Source organism: Macrosteles quadrilineatus, unplaced genomic scaffold (genome assembly GCF_028750875.1).
Source record: "Macrosteles quadrilineatus isolate MER2022 unplaced genomic scaffold, UCM_ALF_1.0 Scaffold_3__2_contigs__length_128488019, whole genome shotgun sequence".
In the NCBI taxonomy this organism is placed as follows: Eukaryota; Metazoa; Arthropoda; class Insecta; order Hemiptera; family Cicadellidae; genus Macrosteles; species Macrosteles quadrilineatus.
In genome coordinates, this window is record NW_026542596.1 from 101,020,030 (window position 1) to 101,043,100 (window position 23,071).

General features: G+C 39.1%; 1 protein-coding gene across 1 annotated transcript in view; it reads left to right on the top strand.

Moving 5' to 3' along the window:
- LOC128989772 (exportin-5) overlaps positions 1-23,071 on the top strand; it is a 29,071-nt gene continuing 6,000 nt past the window's right edge. The window contains exons 1-18 of the mRNA XM_054411813.1: positions 1-155; positions 1,084-1,356; positions 4,578-4,799; positions 5,896-6,063; positions 6,420-6,563; positions 7,043-7,195; positions 7,676-7,924; positions 8,236-8,373; positions 8,567-8,707; positions 12,984-13,169; positions 13,560-13,805; positions 14,149-14,358; positions 15,688-15,769; positions 17,282-17,430; positions 18,094-18,345; positions 20,162-20,285; positions 20,517-20,602; positions 21,275-21,501. Coding sequence (XP_054267788.1) covers positions 1,084-1,356; positions 4,578-4,799; positions 5,896-6,063; positions 6,420-6,563; positions 7,043-7,195; positions 7,676-7,924; positions 8,236-8,373; positions 8,567-8,707; positions 12,984-13,169; positions 13,560-13,805; positions 14,149-14,358; positions 15,688-15,769; positions 17,282-17,430; positions 18,094-18,345; positions 20,162-20,285; positions 20,517-20,602; positions 21,275-21,501 — 3,050 coding nt within the window. The 5' untranslated portion in view covers positions 1-155. The remainder of the gene's footprint in view (positions 156-1,083; positions 1,357-4,577; positions 4,800-5,895; positions 6,064-6,419; positions 6,564-7,042; positions 7,196-7,675; positions 7,925-8,235; positions 8,374-8,566; positions 8,708-12,983; positions 13,170-13,559; positions 13,806-14,148; positions 14,359-15,687; positions 15,770-17,281; positions 17,431-18,093; positions 18,346-20,161; positions 20,286-20,516; positions 20,603-21,274; positions 21,502-23,071) is intronic.

Sequence of the window (23,071 nt, forward strand, 5' to 3'; positions counted from 1 at the left end):
ATTACCAACTCAACTTCATGGCTACATTTTTTCGATTCATTACAAGAAATTAAGTGGAAAAGTTTAATATAACATTTTTATACTTGTTACCTAGCTTTTTAATAGATGCCCTGAATTAATTGCACCAGTTTCATCCAAGGCCTAATTCAGTTGAGGTAAATGCACAATTATTAGCATTGTTGCATTAGTTTCCAATAATAAAGTGGTTGCACATGTTTTAGAAGAAATTTGAGTTTCATCATCTTCAATTTCATTATACAACTTGTAAATAACAAATTTTTAGGAGTAACTCAATAGTTTTTTGATATTAATAGTTAAATTTCAATCAAATATTAAATTGTGTCAATTTAGAAATAAATGTAGCCTAAAGCTTATTGTTAGTCCTGCCTACTTGGAACTAGGCCTTCTTTATTTTTTTGATATTTGTTAGGGTTAACAAATGACAGCTATACTGGCTTATTAATTTTAGATATTTTGAGCTTTTTTCCGTTTGTTTAAGTTATATATTCTAGAAATGTTCCAACACTTATGCTAGTTAACAAATCACTAACCTAGTTTGCGTAGAGAGTTAAGCTAACTTAGTTGTCATATTGTTAATTGTGATTTTGTATTATAAAACTTTCGCAGAGGATACGCGTCCCGTAACCGGACGTGGATTAGGCGTCAGGCAGTTAACTTACTGTCTTAACCTAGCCAAACTTAACTTACGGTAACTTACTGATAAGGAAAAAATCAAATAAAGGTAAAATTTTGTTCATAGAATTAAATTATAAGTTAAATGCCTCAAATTTTAACAATACATTCTAAGCAAAATCTTTGACAAAAAACTAACTTAGATCACCAATGGGATTTGATCTGGATAAGTTACCTCTTGAACATCAGCCGAATAAGATACTCTCTCCACTACACCACACACCAACTGCTGCACTTCGTATTGTTTCGGTAATGGTGTTCCGGGCCCACACAACCCGGTGACGTCACTGGCGGACGCCCAATTCACGTCCGGTTACCAGACGCGTATCCTCTGCGTTAAAATTTAGTAGCACTTGGCTATTTTCAATTAATGTAAAAATTGTGTTTTAGATGGAAGGAGAGGTAGAGCTAGTTGCTCGTCAACTTGCTTCGGCTGTAGAATTAGCAATGGCTAATTCTGTGCCACAGCAGCAAAGGCTAGAGGCATATAATGCCTGCGAACAGTTCAAAGAGAAGTCTCCTTTGTGTGTCCAATGTGGTTTGTACTTGGCACGACACAGCGAGTTTTCTCAGATAGTTAGACACTTTGGCCTTCAGTGTATGGAGCACTGTGTCAAATACCGATGGTATAACCTCACTCAACCAGAAAAACTATTTATTAAGGTGAGTCACATAATTTGTGTCAAAATAATTGTCATAGGCTAGGCCTAAATTTAAGTTTCCTAACTCATTTCTTGTGTTATTCTGATACACTTACAAAATATTTCAATTTTGAAAAAACACGGTTTGGGAGTATAGGTAAGTTACTGGTAAGTGACTTTCAAGTTTCAACGGAGTCAGTACCGGTAGGTCTAGTGTGTAGGCCTAAAGTAACTAGGCTTATATTCTTTTATTATTAAACCCTTTTAGTGCTGCAGCGTCGCTCATAGTGACGCGATGTGCTTACTAATAAATTACCAAGTGTCGCTGTCGGTGACGATCAGTATGTAATATTGGCCTATTACTCAAACAACATACTGGCCTTAAAAACACATAGTTTTGATCCAAAAGCTTCCGGCTGTCAGTTTTGTAGCAATTTTGTTGCCTTTTGTCTGTTAGCAGACACTATTTTAGCCGTATATGACATCTGATATCGCCTGTTTGATGTTTGTTTGTTGTTGTCAGGTTATACGTGCGCGAATACTAGCAAACAACGTTAAATATTGCTGATATTATTATTAAATATGCTGTGTGGTACCGGTACTTCTTATTTTCCATTTATGAAACAAAAATAAGTGACAGAATAGATCTTAACAACTTGTGTGTCATTTGGGAATTTATTTATTTATTATTATTTTATGGCCAGCATTGGACCACTTAAGTCAATATAATGGTTAGATTCTTTTTAAATTCTGTCTCTTCTTGTCCGCCATTTGGGAATTAGTTTACAACCAACTTGAAAACAGCGTCAGTATTGTTGATACATATTTTGAAGACGGGATTGACGCTCCTCCAGCTAAGAAAGTAAAACTTGGTGTATGAAGTATCGAAAATCCAATCCCAGGACCAAGCAAACCTCCAGATGTACCAGTTAATTGACTCTGATTTACCAGAAATATGCTCTCACACGTACCAATTGCACAAGGTGTTTTTGGTAGCCTATAGGCCCACCGGAGCAACCTAGGCCTAGGCGTGTGACTAGTGCCTAGACGAATGCAGGCTTAAATCCTTTAAAAAAAGTGAATAAAAAAGCTACAGCTAGGCCTAAGACATTATTCTTTCCAGAATTGGACTATCATTCATCTGATAACTTAGCACTTTTGAACCTAATAACACAGATGTTGGTTTTAAGGATTATGACCCCACTGAAGTTGAGTAGCCTACACCTACTCATCTGATATTAGAAATGAAATGAAATTAAATGTCCGAAATGGTTTATTTGCCGTTGATCATATAGGCCTACATGAGATAGGCAGTGTCATTGAGTTAAATTAAATTAAAACAGGTTGTCATAAATCTACAAGTTACAGCTAGAAACTAATTTCTACACATGTACCTATTTAAATATTCATAAATATTATAAAATGGATCGTCTAAAAGCCAAGCAGTTACCTTATTTTTGAAGATTTTTAGTGTGGTGGTCCTTGCCGATTCATGTAGTTTGTTGAAAAATTTGATACAATTTGCCTTGTGTGATGTGCCGAATTTTGCCAATCTGTGCTGTGAAATATTGAGTTTTGTCCTGTTTCGGGTTTTGTGTAGGTGTATATCTTGCCTGGTGAGGTAAAGGTAAAGATTAGTTTTTTAGTGTAAATTAGAATATGTAGAACAATGTATAAGTTTGTTACTGTTAAAATTTTCATTTGTGTAAATAAAGGTCGACAGTGGTCCAATCTATTACTCCAATCATTAGTTATCACTCCAATCTATTACTGCAATAACACCAATAAATACTGCTGCTGTAAATTATCCTGACACAGCTGTGTAGATGGTCCTAGAGCTGATCCTGCATGTTCAACTCCAATTAGGCTATTGTTGTTATCTATTTTTGACTACACAACTTTATTCAATGTTACCTATTTACAAAGATTTATCATTTTTAGTCCACTTTTGCTCAGTTATAGAGTTTTTAGTTTGTTCTTGTTGTCAAGTATTCCCATTTAGGCTAAGTAGTTATGACATAGGTCCCATTGCATGTTTGGCTTGACCCGTTGATATAGTACCATTGATTATGAATTGTAAAAATAATTGTAAATTGTTTTGTTTGAACCGTTGGAAGAAAAAAAATAAAAATAATAAATCCGTTATTCTATGGCAACAATGCAGAAACGCTAGGCCCAGGCCTTCTCATACTAATCGTTCTCAAAGCCACTAAAGACAAGCATTTGTTAAATCGGAAAATGATGAATCTGAAACGGATTCTTCCGATGATGTGTTTCAATGAACTGTGCTAGAACCTGAGGAGAATTTCCTGGATCCTCCAACACCTTTTTTAGAAGAGGTAGGGCCGAAGCATAAATGCCCAATGTGGATTCAGCTCCCATCAAGCCCCATATGTACTTTGACATATTTTTCAAACAACCTCTCTGCTCACGTTGATAATTGGTGAAACCAACAGGTATGCTTCTCAGTGTCAATTCTACTCAACTGAAGGACAAGTCTAGGGTCAAGGAATGGTTGTCAGTAACAATGAATGAGATCAAAGCTTTCATTGCAGCTATTTTGAATATCGGACTGGTACAGAAACCAACCATGCTCTCTTTCTGGACTAAAATGCCATCTTGATCGACACCATGCTTCCTTCAAATGTTTCCAAGGAATAGATTTCAATTGGTTTTACGCTTCTTTCATGTGATAAACAATGAAGTTTTGGCTCAAAGGCCATATGACCCATGCAGTATATTATTACCAATTGTAGCCAAAATCAGTTGATTCTCCATCTTCCAACTTTCAACCAACAATATCAAACGCCACCTAAGTGGTAAGGGACAGGCTGAAGAACAGGTTGTAGAGAAGCCTGATGTCATTCTAGAGCATAACAGGTTCATGGGCGATGTTGATGTCCATGACATGATGTTACATCATGTAGATGATGTAAAGGGAAGTAGCTAGTATTACCGTAGGTGGCACGGTAAGACCTAGGCCCGGGACTGATTAACTTCTTTATTTTGATGCCCCAGAGGCCAAAAATACTATTCACGTTCAAATTTTATATATATAGATTTGTATATATCTATATGTCTGTGAACGCGATAACTCGAGTAATTTTTGTCCGATTTTGATGAAATTTGGTTTAAAGGCGGATAAACTTGAATGAGTTCGCAAACCAGCATGAACATTGATACCTCTACAAAACTGCAGGCCTTTAAAAAAGACGTTCTTGTAAACTTTTTGTTTTTTTATAGGAGAATGCAATGAAGCTTATTGAAGGAGAGGCGGCTCAGCTAGAGGCTCACATCAAGGACGCGATGTCTCGTGTGATTGTGGAAATGATCAAGCGTGAGTGGCCTCAGCAATGGCCGACATTACTGACAGAGCTGAGCCATGCATGCACCAAAGGTTGCACACAAACTGAACTTGTTCTGTTGGTGTTCCTTCGACTGGCGGAGGATGTGGCTATTCTTCAGGTAAACCCAGTGAAATATCAGAAATGTAGTCGGCATGGTTGGCACCTATGCTTTAGGTGTGTAGGCCTATTTGTGTTAATTCACAGTTTGAGCCACCTTATTCGTCACCTAGAAGCATCAAATCATGTATATATCAATTCAATATCCTCTAAGTTTTACCAGTACGGTACCGTACCTGCTTATCTATTGAGTAGCCTACCAGTCTCTCAATATTTATTCTGACATAGTTTACATGGCTAAATAAAAATACACTGTTGTTAGCAAATTTTCCATATAGGGAATAAGCTATTATCGTAGTACTTATGGTAAGACCTGGACCGGGGACCGATATACTTTTTTGTTTTGAGGTCCATAGAGGCCAAAAACACCATCCGCTCAAATTCATGTAGGCCTATATATATATGTGTTTGTTAGCACGATAACTTATGCAAAAATGATCAGATGATGAAATTTGGTAAACGTGTAAACCTACATTTATTGGAACGTAAGTAAAAACTGGTTTTTCCCATTTTTGACCCAAAAACATAAAATTTAGCAATTTCATTCTTAATTTTATATAGGTACCAATTTTATTTACAAGGCCTAAGGTATTATTTTTTTTAGATTTTTCTGTGTAAAGGTGAACTAAAAGAAAGGGCTATTAGATTCTGATGTTGGTCTCAAATAAAGGGAATTTTTATTTATTACTTCTATGGTCCAAAAGTTAAGTAGGTACAAGGTACCTAACAAAATTCATGTTCTAAGGTTTATTAGCTAATTCTATTAATGTACATTGTATTTCTGCATGGAGAGAATTTTTATTGTTAAGAATTGGTTATTTTATTTTTGTTGCTTTATTACTTCAAGCAAACAAGTCTCATTTTATATTTGTCTTATCCGTTGCTTACTAAACTATTGTATTTCTTGTAGATAAGTTAACAATTTATGTAAAATCTGACAAATCTTAACTACTATGATTGTTTAAAATTGTTTTAATATTTTTAAAATTTATTTAACAAGGCTCATGTTTATGTAAAGGTTATGGATAAACTAGCTGCACATTAAAAAAGTGTTCATAAAACTTAATTTCAAATTAAGTGTTTTGTTGACTTAACAGACACTGGAGTCCACCCAAAGAAGGAAGGATTTGTATCAAGCACTCACCACCAACATGGGGGATATTTTTGCGTTTTTTCTGCGGCTCATTGAGGAGCACTACAAGACTCATATCCTATCCCTTGAGCAAGGCTTGCCAGCTGCGGCAGCCCATGCTAAAGTTGTACAGGTGAGTGATTTGTAGTTCCATACTCTTTACAGCTTCACTTATTTTGGTCATACTTACTGATAAGTTGTTTCGGAGACTTTATGTGTAAAGAGGATTAAATGCCAATTTGTGACTATTGAGAATTTCGTTTTCAAAAGCTTTAATTACTAGACCACTCAACATTAAATGATTTTTCTGCAACTGTATTTGTGTTGAGGTTTACCATTCAGGTTTTGTTATATTAGTTAATTAAGTTTGTAGATCAATTGCAACTATCCAAATTTTGACTTTACCTGCCAGTTTTTGTATTATGTATTAAGGATAGTTTGATTTTTAAGTAGGTGAGCATTTGTAAATAAATATCCACAAATTTTCAGGTGGTCCTACTGACTCTGAGTGGGTTTGTTGAGTGGGTGGCGATGACACACATCATGGCAGACGACGGAAAGATTCTGCAGATCCTCTGTCTTTTACTGAAGAATGAAACATTCCAGACTCCTGCAGCAGAATGTCTTCTACAGGTGAAAAAACTCAATCAATTTGATTACATGATTTCATACATTTTGCCCATGATCAACATTCTGACTGTTGATCATATCTGCAGATTCACTGTGAGGGAATATAACAAAGAAAGGAGGATAATCTTGTCTTACCAAATGGGACACTTTCCTCAGGAAGAGTAAAAACGTTTGGTACGTTTGGTAGATTTTAGGCATTTATCAGGGGCCTGGCCAGTGGCTATGGACAGCCAAGTAACACAACCCTATGAACTTTCAACAGATTATTTTGATCTGAGCATTTAAAAAAAGAAAGACACTGGATCACTTCTCATCATAAACCTTAAATTTAAGTTAAAAACAACGAACCCAACAATCTTACGTTTAATTCCATCGCTGTTTACTAAATAACTACTGTAGCTTATATCAACTGGGTAAATTTCATGGCTACGTAAGATCTTACACTTTAGCATTGCAAGTAAAATTCAATTATTCTGTTGCAGATTGTCTCTAGGAAGGGCAAGACAGAAGAAAGAAGGCCTTTGCTGATTCTGTTCAGTGCAGACGCTATGGCTTGTATGTTCCATGCTGCAGGCGTGGCTTCCGAGAAGGCTCTCGATGAAAAACATTACACGTTCCTTAAAAAACTCACACAGGTAAAGAAAACTTCTGTTGTAAGTCCGGCACAATGTTGTAGAAGTAGAAATCCTTGAGAATATACACAGGTGATAAAATCTATAAGTATAAAAGAGGACGTTGGTTTGTATATATGTTTGGCAGTGATAAACTCAGACTTCACTGGACTGATGACCACGAAACATTGGTACATACATGTAGAATTTCATAGAATCGGTTTATACATCATCAATTTCGTGAGAACTTTCAGGGCTTAGCCCTGGGACCGTCTTAAAGGTACTCATTTTAGGAATTTCAAAAGACAATTTTAAAGAGAATAAAAAAAATTATATTGACAGATGTTTCAAATAAACCAACAAGTTGTGTTCTATGATGTACTGAAGTTACAGAAAGCGCTCTGTATCACAACCAGTTTCGGTTAATAGCTCCGGTGGTGAGACAGAAATAAAATTGACCCATTTAAATAGTAACACTTGTACAAGGCTGCATGTGGTCCGTAGGTGTTGACAGGCATAGGGATGCAGCTGTGTTCGCTCTGGGGTAAAGACGAGTGCCACACAAGGCCCCCTAACTTCTCCATGTACCTGGAGGCCATTGCTACCTTCTCCCGTCACCCTTCTCTCACTGTGGCTCACTACGCCAACGCACTGTGGACTGCATTCTTCAAACACGATCTCATCTCCAAAGACTCGGTGTTCCTCAGCTTTGTACCCAAGTGGATAGAAGCAACCGCTCCGAAAATAATGAAGGTAAGGAAATGTTAATTCTTGCAATGTCATGTGCTATCAGTGATTGGCAATTGTCAGTGGTGCTGTGGATCAAGAAGGCTATTAATTAGGGTTAATTATTCGACCAGAAAATTCTTTGTGTTAATCAGGAGTATGCTCTAGAAGTGCTCTGTTACTAAGCCTGTGACGTTAGGATGAACTATTAGAACGAAACATAGTCATTGTTTATTTCTTGGATTTATCAATCACCTAGATTCTATTGATCTCATAATAAAATAAAAGATTAAAAATATAATCTGTATTTCTTTTTAATTTTATTTTTCTGTGTTTAGGTGGTCTTTCCCACAGACAAGACCGTTGCCAGTCCCAATGATGCTGCGCCGTACGCTGTGTTAGATTATGATTCAGAGGAAGAATTCAACATATTCTTTCACAGATGTCGCACCGATATGCTGGATACTTTCAAACAGGTAGACACTGTAATATTTTTAAATTTTAATTTGATGTACAATGGAAAACCCTAACTATGTTACAATTCCATTTTCTTTTCTGTCTTTTTATGAACACAGGTTGTGGTGGCAAATGCTCGTACCTGATTAATTCTCCAAAAATCTCTTTATATTTGTACTAAATCTTTGTGCTAAATAAGTTTGGTGTTTGCAGGCTACCTTGGTTGCGCCGCTCGTCACCTTCACTTACATGCAGGAGTGGCTCACACTGCGGATACACAAGACACTGACCATCCGTGAGCCACTGTGTACACTGCAGTCTGCCTCATACATCGAGTGGGAGGCACTATCTTCGGTAATATGCTAAATATTATTTTCACTTTTTTTTCATTGAAGTGGTTCAACTCGCTAATATTGAATTTGAAGAGTATTTCAAAGCCATGTCTGTGTGTCATTTTCTGTTTCAATAATTTACTAAGTTGTGTTTCTTGTGCTCTGGATCGAGATTGTGTTAGAAATTTATTTTTTATATTAGTATTTTAAACAAAATAACTACCGTAGGTGGGTAAAATGAGATTGGCTGTAAAAGTTTTGGTATTTTAGGTCCTGGACAGTGTACTCAGCAGGATAGTAATGTGTTCAGAGAGCTAAAAAACTCAATGTGTTCAGTAGGGATGGACGGGATTGAATTTTTAGTTCGGGACGGGACGGGACGGGATTTTTATTTCCTTCCCGATTTTCGGGACGGGACGGGACGGGATTTTTTTCTGTGCATAAAAAGAAAGTACTGTATTGCAGTTACCAAAAGAGACATACGAAATCAATTTTTACCATTTGTGGCACTGATCTATAATACCCCCGCCGCAGCAAACCTGCAGACTAAGCGAATTTCAACTTGTCTGATTACATTTTTACTAAAATATTTCCATAAATAAGACATATTTATTCCCAATTTAAATAACATTAGATTTAACAAGTGCTTAGGTTTGCTGCTATGGGGAAGGTACAAAGTGTTTTTTGACCATATGTCAATAGTATAGGATGAAATAAATAAATTTGCCAAATTTTATCAATATATATCCATAAACAAGTAAACTACAACAGTTTTCATTTTCTCCATAAGAATAACATGGGAATTTTAAATTACACTTTTTTTTTATTTTCTCCGTGACCGATAGGCATACAACAGCGCTTCAATATACTAAATTATTTCATTTTTAAAGCTCTACAAAATGGTTGAGAAAGAAATTGCAAAATTTTTTGTTTTTAGGGTAAAAAATGGGAAAAACCCATTTTTACCCCATAAAACCCCCCATAAACCACTGTTCCCATGGTCCGATTATGCTGGTTCGCGAACTCGTTCGAATAAACGTAGGTTTACACGTTTGTACCAAATTTCATCAAAATCGGATCATTTTTGCTCAAGTTATCGCGCTAACGGACACATATAAATATATATATATATATATATATATGAATTTGAACGGATGGTGTTTTTGGTCTCTGGGGACCTCAAAATGAAAAAGTAAATCGGTCCCGGGTCTAGGTCTTACCATGAGACCTACGGTAATAGCTTATTCCCTATATGGGAAATTCGCTAAAAACCAAAAAATGGGTAACCTATAGAAACTTGTGACTCGCGGGTCACGGGGTGATCGTCTGTATGACTCACGGTCACGGCGCGATCGTCGTCATGACTCGCGGTCACGGCACGATCGTCGGTATGACTCGCGGTCACGGCGCGATCGTCGGTATGACTCCGCGGTCACGGGGTTATCGTCGGTATGACTCCACGGTCACGGCGCGATCGTCGGTATGACTCCACGGTCACGGCGCGATCGTCGTCATGACTCGCGGTCACGACGCGATCGTCGTCATGACTCGCGGTCACGACGCGATCGTCGGTATGACTCGCGGTCACGGCGCGATCGTCGGTATGACTCCGCGGTCACGGGGTTATCGTCGGTATGACTCCACGGTCACGGCGCGATCGTCGTCATGACTCGCGGTCACGACGCGATCGTCGTCATGACTCGCGGTCACGACGCTATCGTCGTCATGACTCGCGGTCACGACGCTATCGTCGGTATGACTCGCGGTCACGGCGCGATCGTCGTCATGACTCGCGGTCACGGCGCGATCGTCGGTATGACTTGCGGTCACGGCGCGATCGTCGGTATGACTCCGCGGTCACCGGGTTATCGTCGGTATGACTCGCGGTCACGGCGCGATCGTCGGTAGGACTCCGCGGTCACGGCGCGATCGTCGGTATGACTCGCGGTCACGGCGCGGACGTCGGTAGGACTCCGCGGTCACAGCGTAATCGCCGAAATGACTTCGTCTCCTGCGTTCGCGGACCTGTCGCTCGCAATAACGGCGTTATCGGCACTCGCGAAGCGGAAAAATCGCCGACGATCGGACCAAATCCCGTCCCGAAAAATTCCCGAGTCAAATGTAATCCCGTCCCGATAATCGGGAATATTTTTTTCCCGAAAAATTCCCGAAATTTCGGGACCCGTCCATCCCTGGTGTTCAGAGAGTAATGTGTTGCGGCTATCACTGCTGGACTACACCTACTAGACTGTGTCTGGCCTTGGAGCCTCAGGATCCTCTCATAGTGTCTATACTGTTGACAGGTCCTGGACAGTGTACTCAGCAGGATAGTAATGTGTTCAGAGAGACCGGCCGTCACTGCTGGACTACATCTGCTAGACTTGTGTCTGGCGCTGGAGCCTCAAGATCCTCTCATATTGTCTATACTGTTGACAGGTCCTGGACAGTGTACTCAGCAGGATAGTAATGTGTTCAGAGAGGCCGGCAGTCACTGCTGGACTACATCTGCTAGACTTGTGTCTGGCGCTGGAGCCTCAAGATCCTCTCATATTGTCTATACTGTTGACAGGTCCTGGACAGTGTACTCAGCAGGATAGTAATGTGTTCAGAGAGGCCGGCTGTCACTGCTGGACTACATCTGCTAGACTTGTGTCTGGCGCTGGAGCCTCAAGATCCTCTCATAGTGTCTATACTGTTGACAGGTCCTGGACAGTGTACTCAGCAGGATAGTAATGTGTTCAGAGAGGCCGGCAGTCACTGCTGGGCTACATCTGCTAGACTTGTGTCTGGCCCTGGAGCCTCAAGATCCTCTCATAGTGTCTATACTGTTGACAGGTCCTGGACAGTGTACTCAGCAGGATAGTAATGTGTTCAGAGAGACCGGCAGTCACTGCTGGGCTACATCTGCTAGACTTGTGTCTGGCGCTGGAGCCTCAAGATCCTCTCATAGTGTCTATACTGTTGACAGGTCCTGGACAGTGTACTCAGCAGGATAGTAATGTGTTCAGAGAGGCCGGCAGTCACTGCTGGGCTACATCTGCTAGACTTGTGTCTGGCGCTGGAGCCTCAAGATCCTCTCATAGTGTCTATACTGTTGACAGGTCCTGGACAGTGTACTCAGCAGGATAGTAATGTGTTCAGAGAGGCCGGCAGTCACTGCTGGGCTACATCTGCTAGACTTGTGTCTGGCGCTGGAGCCTCAAGATCCTCTCATAGTGTCTATACTGTTGACAGGTCCTGGACAGTGTACTCAGCAGGATAGTAATGTGTTCAGAGAGGCCGGCAGTCACTGCTGGGCTACATCTGCTAGACTTGTGTCTGGCGCTGGAGCCTCAAGATCCTCTCATATTGTCTATACTGTTGACAGGTCCTGGACAGTGTACTCAGCAGGATAGTAATGTGTTCAGAGAGGCCGGCAGTCACTGCTGGGCTACATCTGCTAGACTTGTGTCTGGCGCTGGAGCCTCGAGATCCTCTCATATTGTCTATACTGTTGACAGGTCCTGGACAGTGTACTCAGCAGGATAGTAATGTGTTCAGAGAGACCGGCCGTCACTGCTGGACTACATCTGCTAGACTTGTGTCTGGCGCTGGAGCCTCAAGATCCTCTCATAGTGTCTATACTGTTGACAGGTCCTGGACAGTGTACTCAGCAGGTTAGTAATGTGTTCAGAGAGGCCGGCAGTCACTGCTGGGCTACATCTGCTAGACTTGTGTCTGGCGCTGGAGCCTCAAGATCCTCTCATAGTGTCTATACTGTTGACAGGTCCTGGACAGTGTACTCAGCAGGATAGTAATGTGTTCAGAGAGGCCGGCAGTCACTGCTGGGCTACATCTGCTAGACTTGTGTCTGGCGCTGGAGCCTCAAGATCCTCTCATAGTGTCTATACTGTTGACAGGTCCTGGACAGTGTACTCAGCAGGATAGTAATGTGTTCAGAGAGACCGGCAGTCACTGCTGGGCTACATCTGCTAGACTTGTGTCTGGCGCTGGAGCCTCAAGATCCTCTCATAGTGTCTATACTGTTGACAGGTCCTGGACAGTGTACTCAGCAGGATAGTAATGTGTTCAGAGAGGCCGGCAGTCACTGCTGGGCTACATCTGCTAGACTTGTGTCTGGCGCTGGAGCCTCAAGATCCTCTCATAGTGTCTATACTGTTGACAGGTCCTGGACAGTGTACTCAGCAGGATAGTAATGTGTTCAGAGAGGCCGGCAGTCACTGCTGGGCTACATCTGCTAGACTTGTGTCTGGCGCTGGAGCCTCAAGATCCTCTCATAGTGTCTATACTGTTGACAGGTCCTGGACAGTGTACTCAGCAGGATAGTAATGTGTTCAGAGAGACCGGCCGTCACTGCTGGACTACATCTGCTAGACTTGTGTCTGGCGCTGGAGCCTCAAGATCCTCTCATATTGTCCACACTGTTGTCCTGCATCTCAGCGTTGTTCGTCTTCCTTAGCATGTCACCCGCCGAGTCTACAACGGTAACATTTTTTAGAGATCTTTTAAATGATGTATTACAAAAATGATGGTGTTTTTTTGAGTTTGTTCACTTGTAAGCTCCTACATTTCATAACATTTCCATTATTTATAAAAATTAGTTAACTGTGGCATAGTGGTAAATTTTAGGGTATTTTGGATAGGATGTCGTTTCTTTAATCTGGGATAAAAATTGTGCTCTGTTGGTTTTTTCTGTCAGCTATTTTATCAGTTCATGGGTACCTTTATTGAATCGTCAGGTTTTGTTTGTAGTCTAGTCATCATATTCAATAAAAATAAGAGAAATGTCATAATTACATGTACTTATTGATTTTGATACCTCAAGAACACTAAATCTTTAAAATATGTACAACTATTATTGTTTGTTGCCATAGAACTATCTTCCGCGTGTTCTGGACAAAATATTCTCCGCTCTGGTGTTCACATTGCCCGGAGAAACAAAGGAGACAAGGTCTCGCTCAGTCAAGAACGTTCGCCGTCACGCAGCCTCCCTTATGGTGAAGATCGGACAGAAATATCCGCTTTTGCTGCTCCCTGTGTTTGACAGGATCAAGATGATCGTCAATGATCTGGAGAGCAAAGCTGACGCTCTCAGTAAACTCGAGATCATCTGCTTACAAGTGAGTGTGTAACAAAACTCATTCTTTTTTGTTTCAACATTTTCACATGTTTTATGTTTTTAAATATTAATATTTTTTTCAAATAGTTTTTTTTTTTTGTAAACGAAAGAAAAAGTTAAGGCTTTTTAATACATTTCATTCTAAAAATTTATAGATCTTGGAGACTGATATGATCTGATCTGGAGGGTTGATTGCTGTCTTGAAGATTGATTTTCTTTTAGTATTTTCCCACAAATTGGTAAATATTGTTCAATTAAATTTAAAGGTTAATTTAAAGCAGAAGGGTCAGTTTATGATCTGATTTCCTGGAGTATGAACTAATAAGTGGCTGAACTATTGCCAGGAAGCTCTGCTGCTGATCAGCAACCACTTCTGCGAGTACGAGAGAGAGAGTGTGTTTGTAGGAGAGGTGCTGAGGCCAGTGGCCGAGCATTGGCTGGTCATGGCCAACGAGGCGTTCACCACTCCTGAGAGGTTCATGGCTTTTGTGGGACTGGACAAACCTCCCGTCGAGCCCAGCAGCAGTGATACCAACGGCCGCAACAGGTCTCAGGTTAGCCAACAACACAACACTTGGTGTGATAATTGCACAATCTCTATCCAATGATTTTGGAGACTGCAAATGCAAATAGATTTCTAATTAACATTGCACACTTGTTGGTAAAAGACTTTGGCAGTGCTGGTTTTGCAAAATCAGATTACAGAGCAATATCTAAAATTGGCTTTTTTGTGAGAAAAGTGAAAATACTGTTAGTATTGTGTCTGAACAACTATTAATTTAGTTACCAAGCATTTTCTCTGGGTTTAATACACTTAATCTAGGCTGTTAGCTTGTAAACTATAAAATGTGTCAGAGCTCTTCAGACCGAAGAGTCAAAATCCCTTTAGCCTTATACAGATGTTGTATTATTGTGTTCTTTATATCTGACTCCAGATAAGCAGGGTTTTACTGTATTGTTAAATCTTAAGCCTTTTTTTGTGTGTCTTGTCTCCTTATGCTTGATTGCGCTGATGTCCACCAATTGCTTTTCCTTTGTAAGGGTGTATTTTACAGTTTTGATCTCAATGCTAGAAGACAGGCTAAAGTTTACAGATGGTTTTTATTTAGTTTTGATAGTAAAGATATAAAAAGTATTGTAAATTTTACTACAAGGTTTTCTCAAATACTGTATTTTAAAACAACTTTATCTCGGTGTCTTTGATTAAAGCTCCAAGTTTCTTCCATGATTCCAAACCAAGCATAGTACTGGGTTGATTATCGAATAGGTAATCTTGGTTTTCGTAGGGGTTTATGGAGACATGAGAATGTTTCTTAAAAAACCAGAGCATATTTTAAGGGATTTCCACTGGGCGACAGTGGAGCCGGACTTACCGGGGGGTCTGGAATACCCATAAAAAAGGGGGGTCCGAGGTACCCCCCCCAGAAATTTTTGCATAAATTAAAGTGAAAATCACTCATTTCTACGATCTTTTCACAAATTTTTCGATTATATTTACTTGTAAATAGTCCATATAATCTCACTTAATTACGTATTCTAGAACGTTGTAACAGGCCAAGGCTCCCTTCACAACCTCTTGGGTCAAATTCATAGCTCAATACTCTAAAATATTTACATAATGTTATTTGTTTAATTCCGATACATTTAAAATGTGAATCATTAAAAAAATATGCCGGCACCACCCATAGTCACTGGGCGACAAAATCTCAGCACTGGGTGACACAAGTGTCGCCCAGTTAACGTGTTATTTTATGCCCTGTAAGAAACAGTATGTCGTCGAAGCAGCAGATTAACCATTGCTTAGTCCATGTTCCTGTCTCATGTTATAAGTCTGATACTCAAATAAACAATCTTGTTTTAAGTTTGATCTATGTTTGTCACAGATCATGTGCAGTGTTGACATCCTGAGTGCTGTAGTCAAACGTTGTGCCTGGCCAGATGACCCTGACCGAGCTCTGAGAGGAGGTAATACAGTAGGCTTGTTTATCTTTAATCAGAATCAGAATCAGAATCAATAATCTTTATTCGGTCTGTATGTACATACATGAATAGAGTCAATACATTCAATACATAGGCTACAAATAGTTTTACAGAAATCTTTAACATATATAATCAACAATTAATATCGGTTTTATACAACAAAATTAAAAACCTTCATTCTCAATAGAAACAAATCTATAAGATCAGCAAGTATATGCAAAAATTCAAATATGAAAAGAGATATACATTACAAACTGATAGATTTAAAACTAATATTCTTGTCAGATTTAAAAGGTGAATAAAAATCAAATAAAAACTCTTCTATAGAGAAGCAATTTTTTGTTAATAGATAAGCTTTAACTTTATCCCTAAAGCATTTTTTATCCATCTGAGTTTTTAAATTCAATGGCAATTTATTTAAAAATGTTGTCCCCATGTAGGTTGCTTTTTTTTCAAAAAAGCTAAGTTTATGTTGGGGGATGTCAATTGTATTTCTATTTCTAGTGTAGTAGGAATGTATATATCTACGGAAGATGTGATTGTGGAGTTGACTTTTTGTGCAAATTATGCACTCCAAAATATATTGGTCATACACTGTTAGTATGTTTAAATTGCAAAACTTATTTTTTACCGAAGCATCACGCTCTAGATTTAGCATTATTCGCAAAGCTCTTTTTTGAAGTATTAAGATTTTGTCTAAGTTTTGCTTTGTAGTGCCCCCATAAACTGCCAACCCGTACGATAAATGTGAATGAATATGAGCATACTATATTGATTTTAAAGTATCAAAATTACATAAAAATGACATCCTATATAAAATATATAGTCCTGTAGAAATTTTACTTGTTACTTTTTTTAACATGATCATCCCAACTCAGATTATTATCAATCTCTATCCCTAAAAATGTTGTGACGTTTATTGTTTTTATTTCACTATTGTTAATGGTTATTCTTATGGTAGGTTTTTCTTTGTTCTGTGCCGTCGAAAAAAACATTTTATTAGCTTTCTCGGTGTTTAAAAATAATGAAACTTTTAATCATTATACATGTCTATGTCGTGAACAAATAATGCCTTTGAGCACATTTATGGTGATTGAATGTTTGTGGGATGATTTCTGTTTCTTTCTTTTACTTGCCATTAGGTTCTGTTTGTACATATTTTTTTAATACAACACAATTGTACAGCCCTACTAATCAGAGTGTTTTTAATCCAAGCCTACTTGATTTGTCCCTCCACATGCTTATCGATGTCAATAAAAAAAATCCAATAGGCCTATATTGTTAGGTAATATGACAGCTTTTTTTGTCATCTACCCCTGGGTAACCTTGTGTACAAATTTGTAAATTTATAAATGTGTTTTTTTCACATAGGACTTTCTGAAGAAGTCTTATATTAGGACATAATATCAGGTTTAGGTGATGTGACCTTTTATATATTTTATTATCTATCACCCCCTGGACTCTATTTGTTCATATAGGTGATTGTTGTTGTTGCAGGGTTTGTTATCGGGAGGACAGACGCAGGGAACCCTATCTACCGCAACCCTGCCACCCCTCACCTGCTGCCTCTACTGCCTGGTCTGCTGGCTCTCATCAAGGTGTTTAACTCTCTGTGGACACCTGAGGCACAAGGGCGGATATCTCCAGTGAGTCTTGACCATAACTATATTTGTAATCATTCGTAGGAGTGGCCGTAATTCGAAAACAAACGTTAATAGTTTGACTAATTTAAATCATGTTATGTAAACTCATTAGAAAATGTGTAGTTAATTTGGAAAGTAAATACTTTGTTTACGCCACTACCACAGTTGTAAAAGTACAAACATTATCGTCCATCTGGCAACACTGCATAGAAGTGGAACTGATCTTTCTGCCAAGACCCAATGAGATTGCGTCATGGTCATTCCGACGCATATCGATGTTCCTTGCAGTAACTTATCGGCTTCTAAAACTTAACACCAATACCGATTAAATTGAAAAATATCATGCAATGTTAGTTTATTTATTTGTTGTAGTAATATATTTTGGAATAAAATATTTTTATGACAATTCAAACTAAATGTAATAATGTACTTTATAATATCTTCAAGAATCATCTGCCTATGAAAAAGAATGGAATATGGAAAGAGAATAATTGAGATTGAGTTTATTCTATAGTTATAGTTTTTTGTGATTATCGTACCTGAGTGGACCTTTTCCCATTCAGATAAGCCAATTTGCAGCAAAACTTTTTAAAACCAACATCCTTGTGCTTTAGTTACAGCCTTAACCTCAAACTGTACAAGACATAAGCGTTACTTGTTTTCCAGGGATACAAGGGAGCCCACGCCATGCTGGAGGTAGACCGTAACAACCTGCTGGGTGTACCGTCGTCCTCAGACCCCATGGACGTGGCTCGGCCCCCACACACGCCACTGCATCGCATGCAACACTTCCTGTCACAAGTACATGACAGTTGCTACCAGATACTAGGCCATGCCTTCCCCTCCCTGTCGCGTGACCTCTACCACCTGCCCCATCTGGCTGACAGTCTCATAGTCACTGTGCTGCACAACCTGGAGGTACATAGAGATTGTTCATTTTCTAGGTGTTTGCCGTTTTAATGTTAGTCTGGATGTAAATACTGAAAGCTAGTGAATTTACTGGAGACTCAACTCTCTTGCCCGGACACCTCGGGACTGTACTCTTGTCGGAACTAAACTAAACTGAATCATTAGAAATTAGTAAAAAAATGAACGGATAAAAGAACTCATAAAGTGCATAAAAAACAAGCTACTGTTCTATACTTGACAATTTAATACAGCAACATTGATGCACTGTTAGACAAGTACTATTTTTTTCATTCAGCCATATATAAAAACAGTGTAAGTGAATTCGTATGCAGGAAACCAAACTAAACCGGACAAAAGAAAACCTATGTAACAGTGAAATAATTTGTGGGTAGCCAATCATTAACCCCTTAACCGCCACGCACGAGATATGCCGGTCGATACTAGTTTTCAGAGCAACCGCCACGTACGAGTTATCTCGTGTTGACGTAATCAGCTGTTGTGTTTTATTTTTAACAGCTCACTTCCCGCCTTATCTCTGATATACGTACGTAAACAAGTTGTTGACAGTGCTGCTTGACTAGTGCTGCAATCTGGTGGATTTTAGTGGTATTATAGGGCAGTAATGGTCCCGATCAGTTCCGTTCGTAGTTTCAGTAAAACTCGTGCTTGCGGAAGCTTACGTAATGCTTACGTACATTATGCCTGTCATTATAATTGTGTTTTGTGGTGGTTATTTACTTGGTAGTGTTGAATGAGTAGTAAATATTAGTCGTAATAGCTGGTGACATGCTTGAGGATGACGATTTATTAGAGTTGTAGACTTTATTGTAGGCCTAATTTTTATTATAGGCCTAACTCAAGAAACCCCCGAACCCCACCCCCCCCCCCCCCAATCACAAATTTTAGTAGGGTATTGTTAAAGCTTAATGTTTTTGAAGATGTCTACAAACAATATTGATAACTATTTTCTTTAAAAAAACAACTGGTACAGTTTTTTAAATCACAAGTAAAAATCGTCAAAAACGGCAAAAATAAGTGGCAATGGCGGATTTTGACGAGGCTACTTAGACGGCGGTTAAGGGGTTAAGGAAAATTACCTAAGGGAGAAACTGCCCAACAACAACATAGACAAAAGAATTCCTGTGATTCCTCATTTGCAACAGATTGTAAGTAGCCAAGCACTGCTAAACCTGTTTTTATAACAAGTTAAGCAGCCTCTTTTAACCTTGCTCTTACCCGTCCACATAGGCCTTTGGAAGCTTAGGAAGTACCAAGAAAAGCAAGAGATGAACCAGGACAGTACAAGTACTGTAGCCAAAATTTAACCACAACACAAGTACAACACGTAAACATGTTGAACGGGGGAACGTAGTCAAAATGTGGCCAATTATGTTAGACAAATTCCTGCCGGTGAAAACTCACAGGGTAACGCAGGAAATTCCGCCACCTAAACAATTGATAAAGGCCCAGACAGGTCCCAGGCTGGGGGGTGAGTTCAGACCGTTTAGAAAACTGAGATCTTCTTTAATAGTTTAACCTGGTTACTAAACGGTCTGAACTCACCCCCATACGAATTTGACCTGTTAAGCAAGAGTGAACTGATTTCAGTGGTAGGCATCAACGCAAACCCACAACATCGTTGCCATGGATTTGTGCAGTCCTCGACCTACCGACTGAGCCACTAAATAAATATTATCCCTTTCATAATACTATAGCTGATGTTTCACTAATACCAACCTAGCTGATTCCTCATTGTCAGACTGTTGTTGTTCAAGTATCATTTGCTGTACTTTTGAATGACGACTGTGTGATGTATGTTTGACAGTACATCCCAGACTACAGACTCAGGCCAGTTGTGAGGGTGTTCTTCAAGCCGTTTGTCGCCAGCTGTCCGTCCGACTGCTACGACACTGTTGTAGTTCCTGTACTCGCACAATTTACTCCTTTTAGTAAGTATAACTGAACTGTGGAAGTAAATATCAGTTAATGTAAACACTGAAAAATATTATTATATCAGTTAAATTGGTTTTCTCTTTTAGAGAATAATAGATTCTGCCAAACAGCTTTTTGATTTGTCACAACTACGTGTTAGTGAGTATGAGTATGATTTGTAACTAACTAACCTACTTGTTTCATGACCATAAAAAGTCTAATGTTTATTTGATGAAATATTTGTCCAGTGTTTTCAAGGCTGAATACCAAATGGCAGCATATTGCTGAACTTCAAGAGTCTGGTTCCGCAGACGACGAAAACACGGATGCCCAGGTGATACATATATTTTTTATTTGCAGTTTTTCTTTACCAGTTCTTGAGATCTCTTTGTTGTAGTCTTGCATCTTGAAAGCTGGCTTTCAGACAGCCAGTCAAAACAGTGATTATACTTTATATTAACCATGCAGTATGTAATAGAAATCTACTGTAATAGTTTTACAATGTTTTTGAAATAATTATATTTAATCGTTATTCCTGGAAAGATGTAGATGATTGTTCTAAACAATGTTGTCCCCAAATGAAGACTTAGCCAACCGATGACTTTGAAAGCCCTAGTATTGTTCTATCAATGCATTCCCAAAACACAAACACTTTAAATAATATTTTACCAAATGGGGATTCATCGGAAGAATAATTTTCCAAACTTACATTAGACAAAAAAATTTAAGTTGGATTCTTTTACTTTCTGAGGAGAAATTTTTAATTTTTTTATGGTGGTTTTTCCATAAAACCGATCAAATTACGGAAAATCTAATTTTCTGAAAAATGGTCCAAAAGATTAAGATAAAAACTTAGTATGTTGTAGTCATTTAAATTCTGAACAAAATGGTATGACTTCCATTGCCGTTGAAATTTCAGTTCAAAAGTGATTGTTTTTGGGTAAACTACAGACAGAGGTGAGGAAGCATACATAAAGGAGATTGTTTTACTGTTATGTACCCACAGGAGATGTTGGAAGACATGTTGAACAGACAGCTGACCAGGGAGTACCTGGACGTGTTGAAGCTTGCGCTGGTCGGAGGCTCAGTGGAGATCAGTAACTCCCCCGCCATGGAGGAGGACTGCGGGGACCAGAGGCCGGTTCACAGCACCGCCGAGGTCATCAGTGAGCTAGGACTGCGAGTGCTGCAGTGTGAACCTACCTGTCAGGCTGTCACACTGTGTCTTCTCAGGTAATTATGCTATTAACACATGAGTATACACCTCTAACTTGCCCAAGCAAAGAGTTCCAGGCAGTTGTGGTGACACAGAAACATCTCACAACATAAATAATTTGATGTTTAGTCCCAACAGAGGGTTGGATATTCTACCACCTCCTTCTGAATTATGCTTCATTGTTAGGACGAAATATCAAATTGCTTGTGTTGGGAACTTGATGTGACCTACCAAATACAGAGTGCGGCAAAAAAAAACAAAAACCGATCCATTTTCTGCAGAGCACTGTTCAGCGACAAGTCGTCTGAGAGTGGTGGGAGCAGGCTTGTTGGAAAGCCATTTTTTGTGGTCATCATAGAGCAGTGGTCGCCTGAGTTACGTGCGGTTGTTTTGGAGTCGTTTTAAAAAAGTATTGAATTCATTCATTGCAGCTCAGCGGCAGTTTCATGCATTCTTTCAATTAAGGCAACATGGAGAAGTTCCGTTGAGTAGCACAATAATGCTGTGGGTTATTAACTTTAGAACAATGGCTTCTGCGTTGAAAAGGAAGCTGACAAGCCGTCCAAAGTCAGATTGGACACCAGACAACTAACATTCCATTGAGTTCGTGCTGCTGTGGAAAACAGTCCCCGTAGGCCCGCCCGAATACAAGCCGCTGCCCGAACATGTCCGACAGTTACACAAATTTTTAGGTTAATTTTCATCTCTACAGATTAATTAGAATAAAAATCTGTTTAATGTTGTTATCCATACAGATAATCAATAGAATAAAATCACGGAACTACCACTGGTTTGCAATGACTGAATTATTGCTTTTTAAAAACGACTCTTAAACAACCGCACGTAGCTCATACGACCACTGCTCTATGATTACAAAAAATTGCATTTTATAGGCTTTCCAACGAGCCTACTCCCACCACCCTCAGACGGCCTGTCGCTGAACAGTGTGCTGAAGAAAATAGATCGGTTTTTTTGCCACACCCTGTACATTGATTTTTTGATACTGAAGTAGACCTATCAATATGGACCAGCTGTAGTATTTTTTTAATTAAAAAAGCACATAGTTGAATAAGCCACTCACTATGTCTTGTCAATATGTCACTAAATGAGTTACAATTACGAGCCATCACTACGGATGAAATTTACTTACCTTACCTTACCCTTACCTCCTCGGCCATTGTGACCTCAGTAGGTTTTAAGTCGCACCAACAATGCCTCATTCTGATTGAATTATCTTTTAAATTAAATTCTGAGATCAAATCTAACGTGAATTGTGTTTAATAGTCCAAATGATAACTATGTAAAATGTACTTTAATAGCTATTTACATTACAAGTGTAGTGAGAGCGTTTATACATCACGCAGGTGAATGTTGTGCAACGAGCGGAAGCGAGTTGCATAATTTACCTAAGTGATGTAAACACGCTCTTGCGTAACGTGTAACGTACAAGATTTTACCTGACCTGACAATATAGGCCTACATGGGTTTACGTACAATAGTTTTCACTATCCATTTCACTCATCGTCTAACAGTAACGTTCTTTTACAAACAAAAGCTAGGTTAGCAAAATACTTTAAAGCATAACAA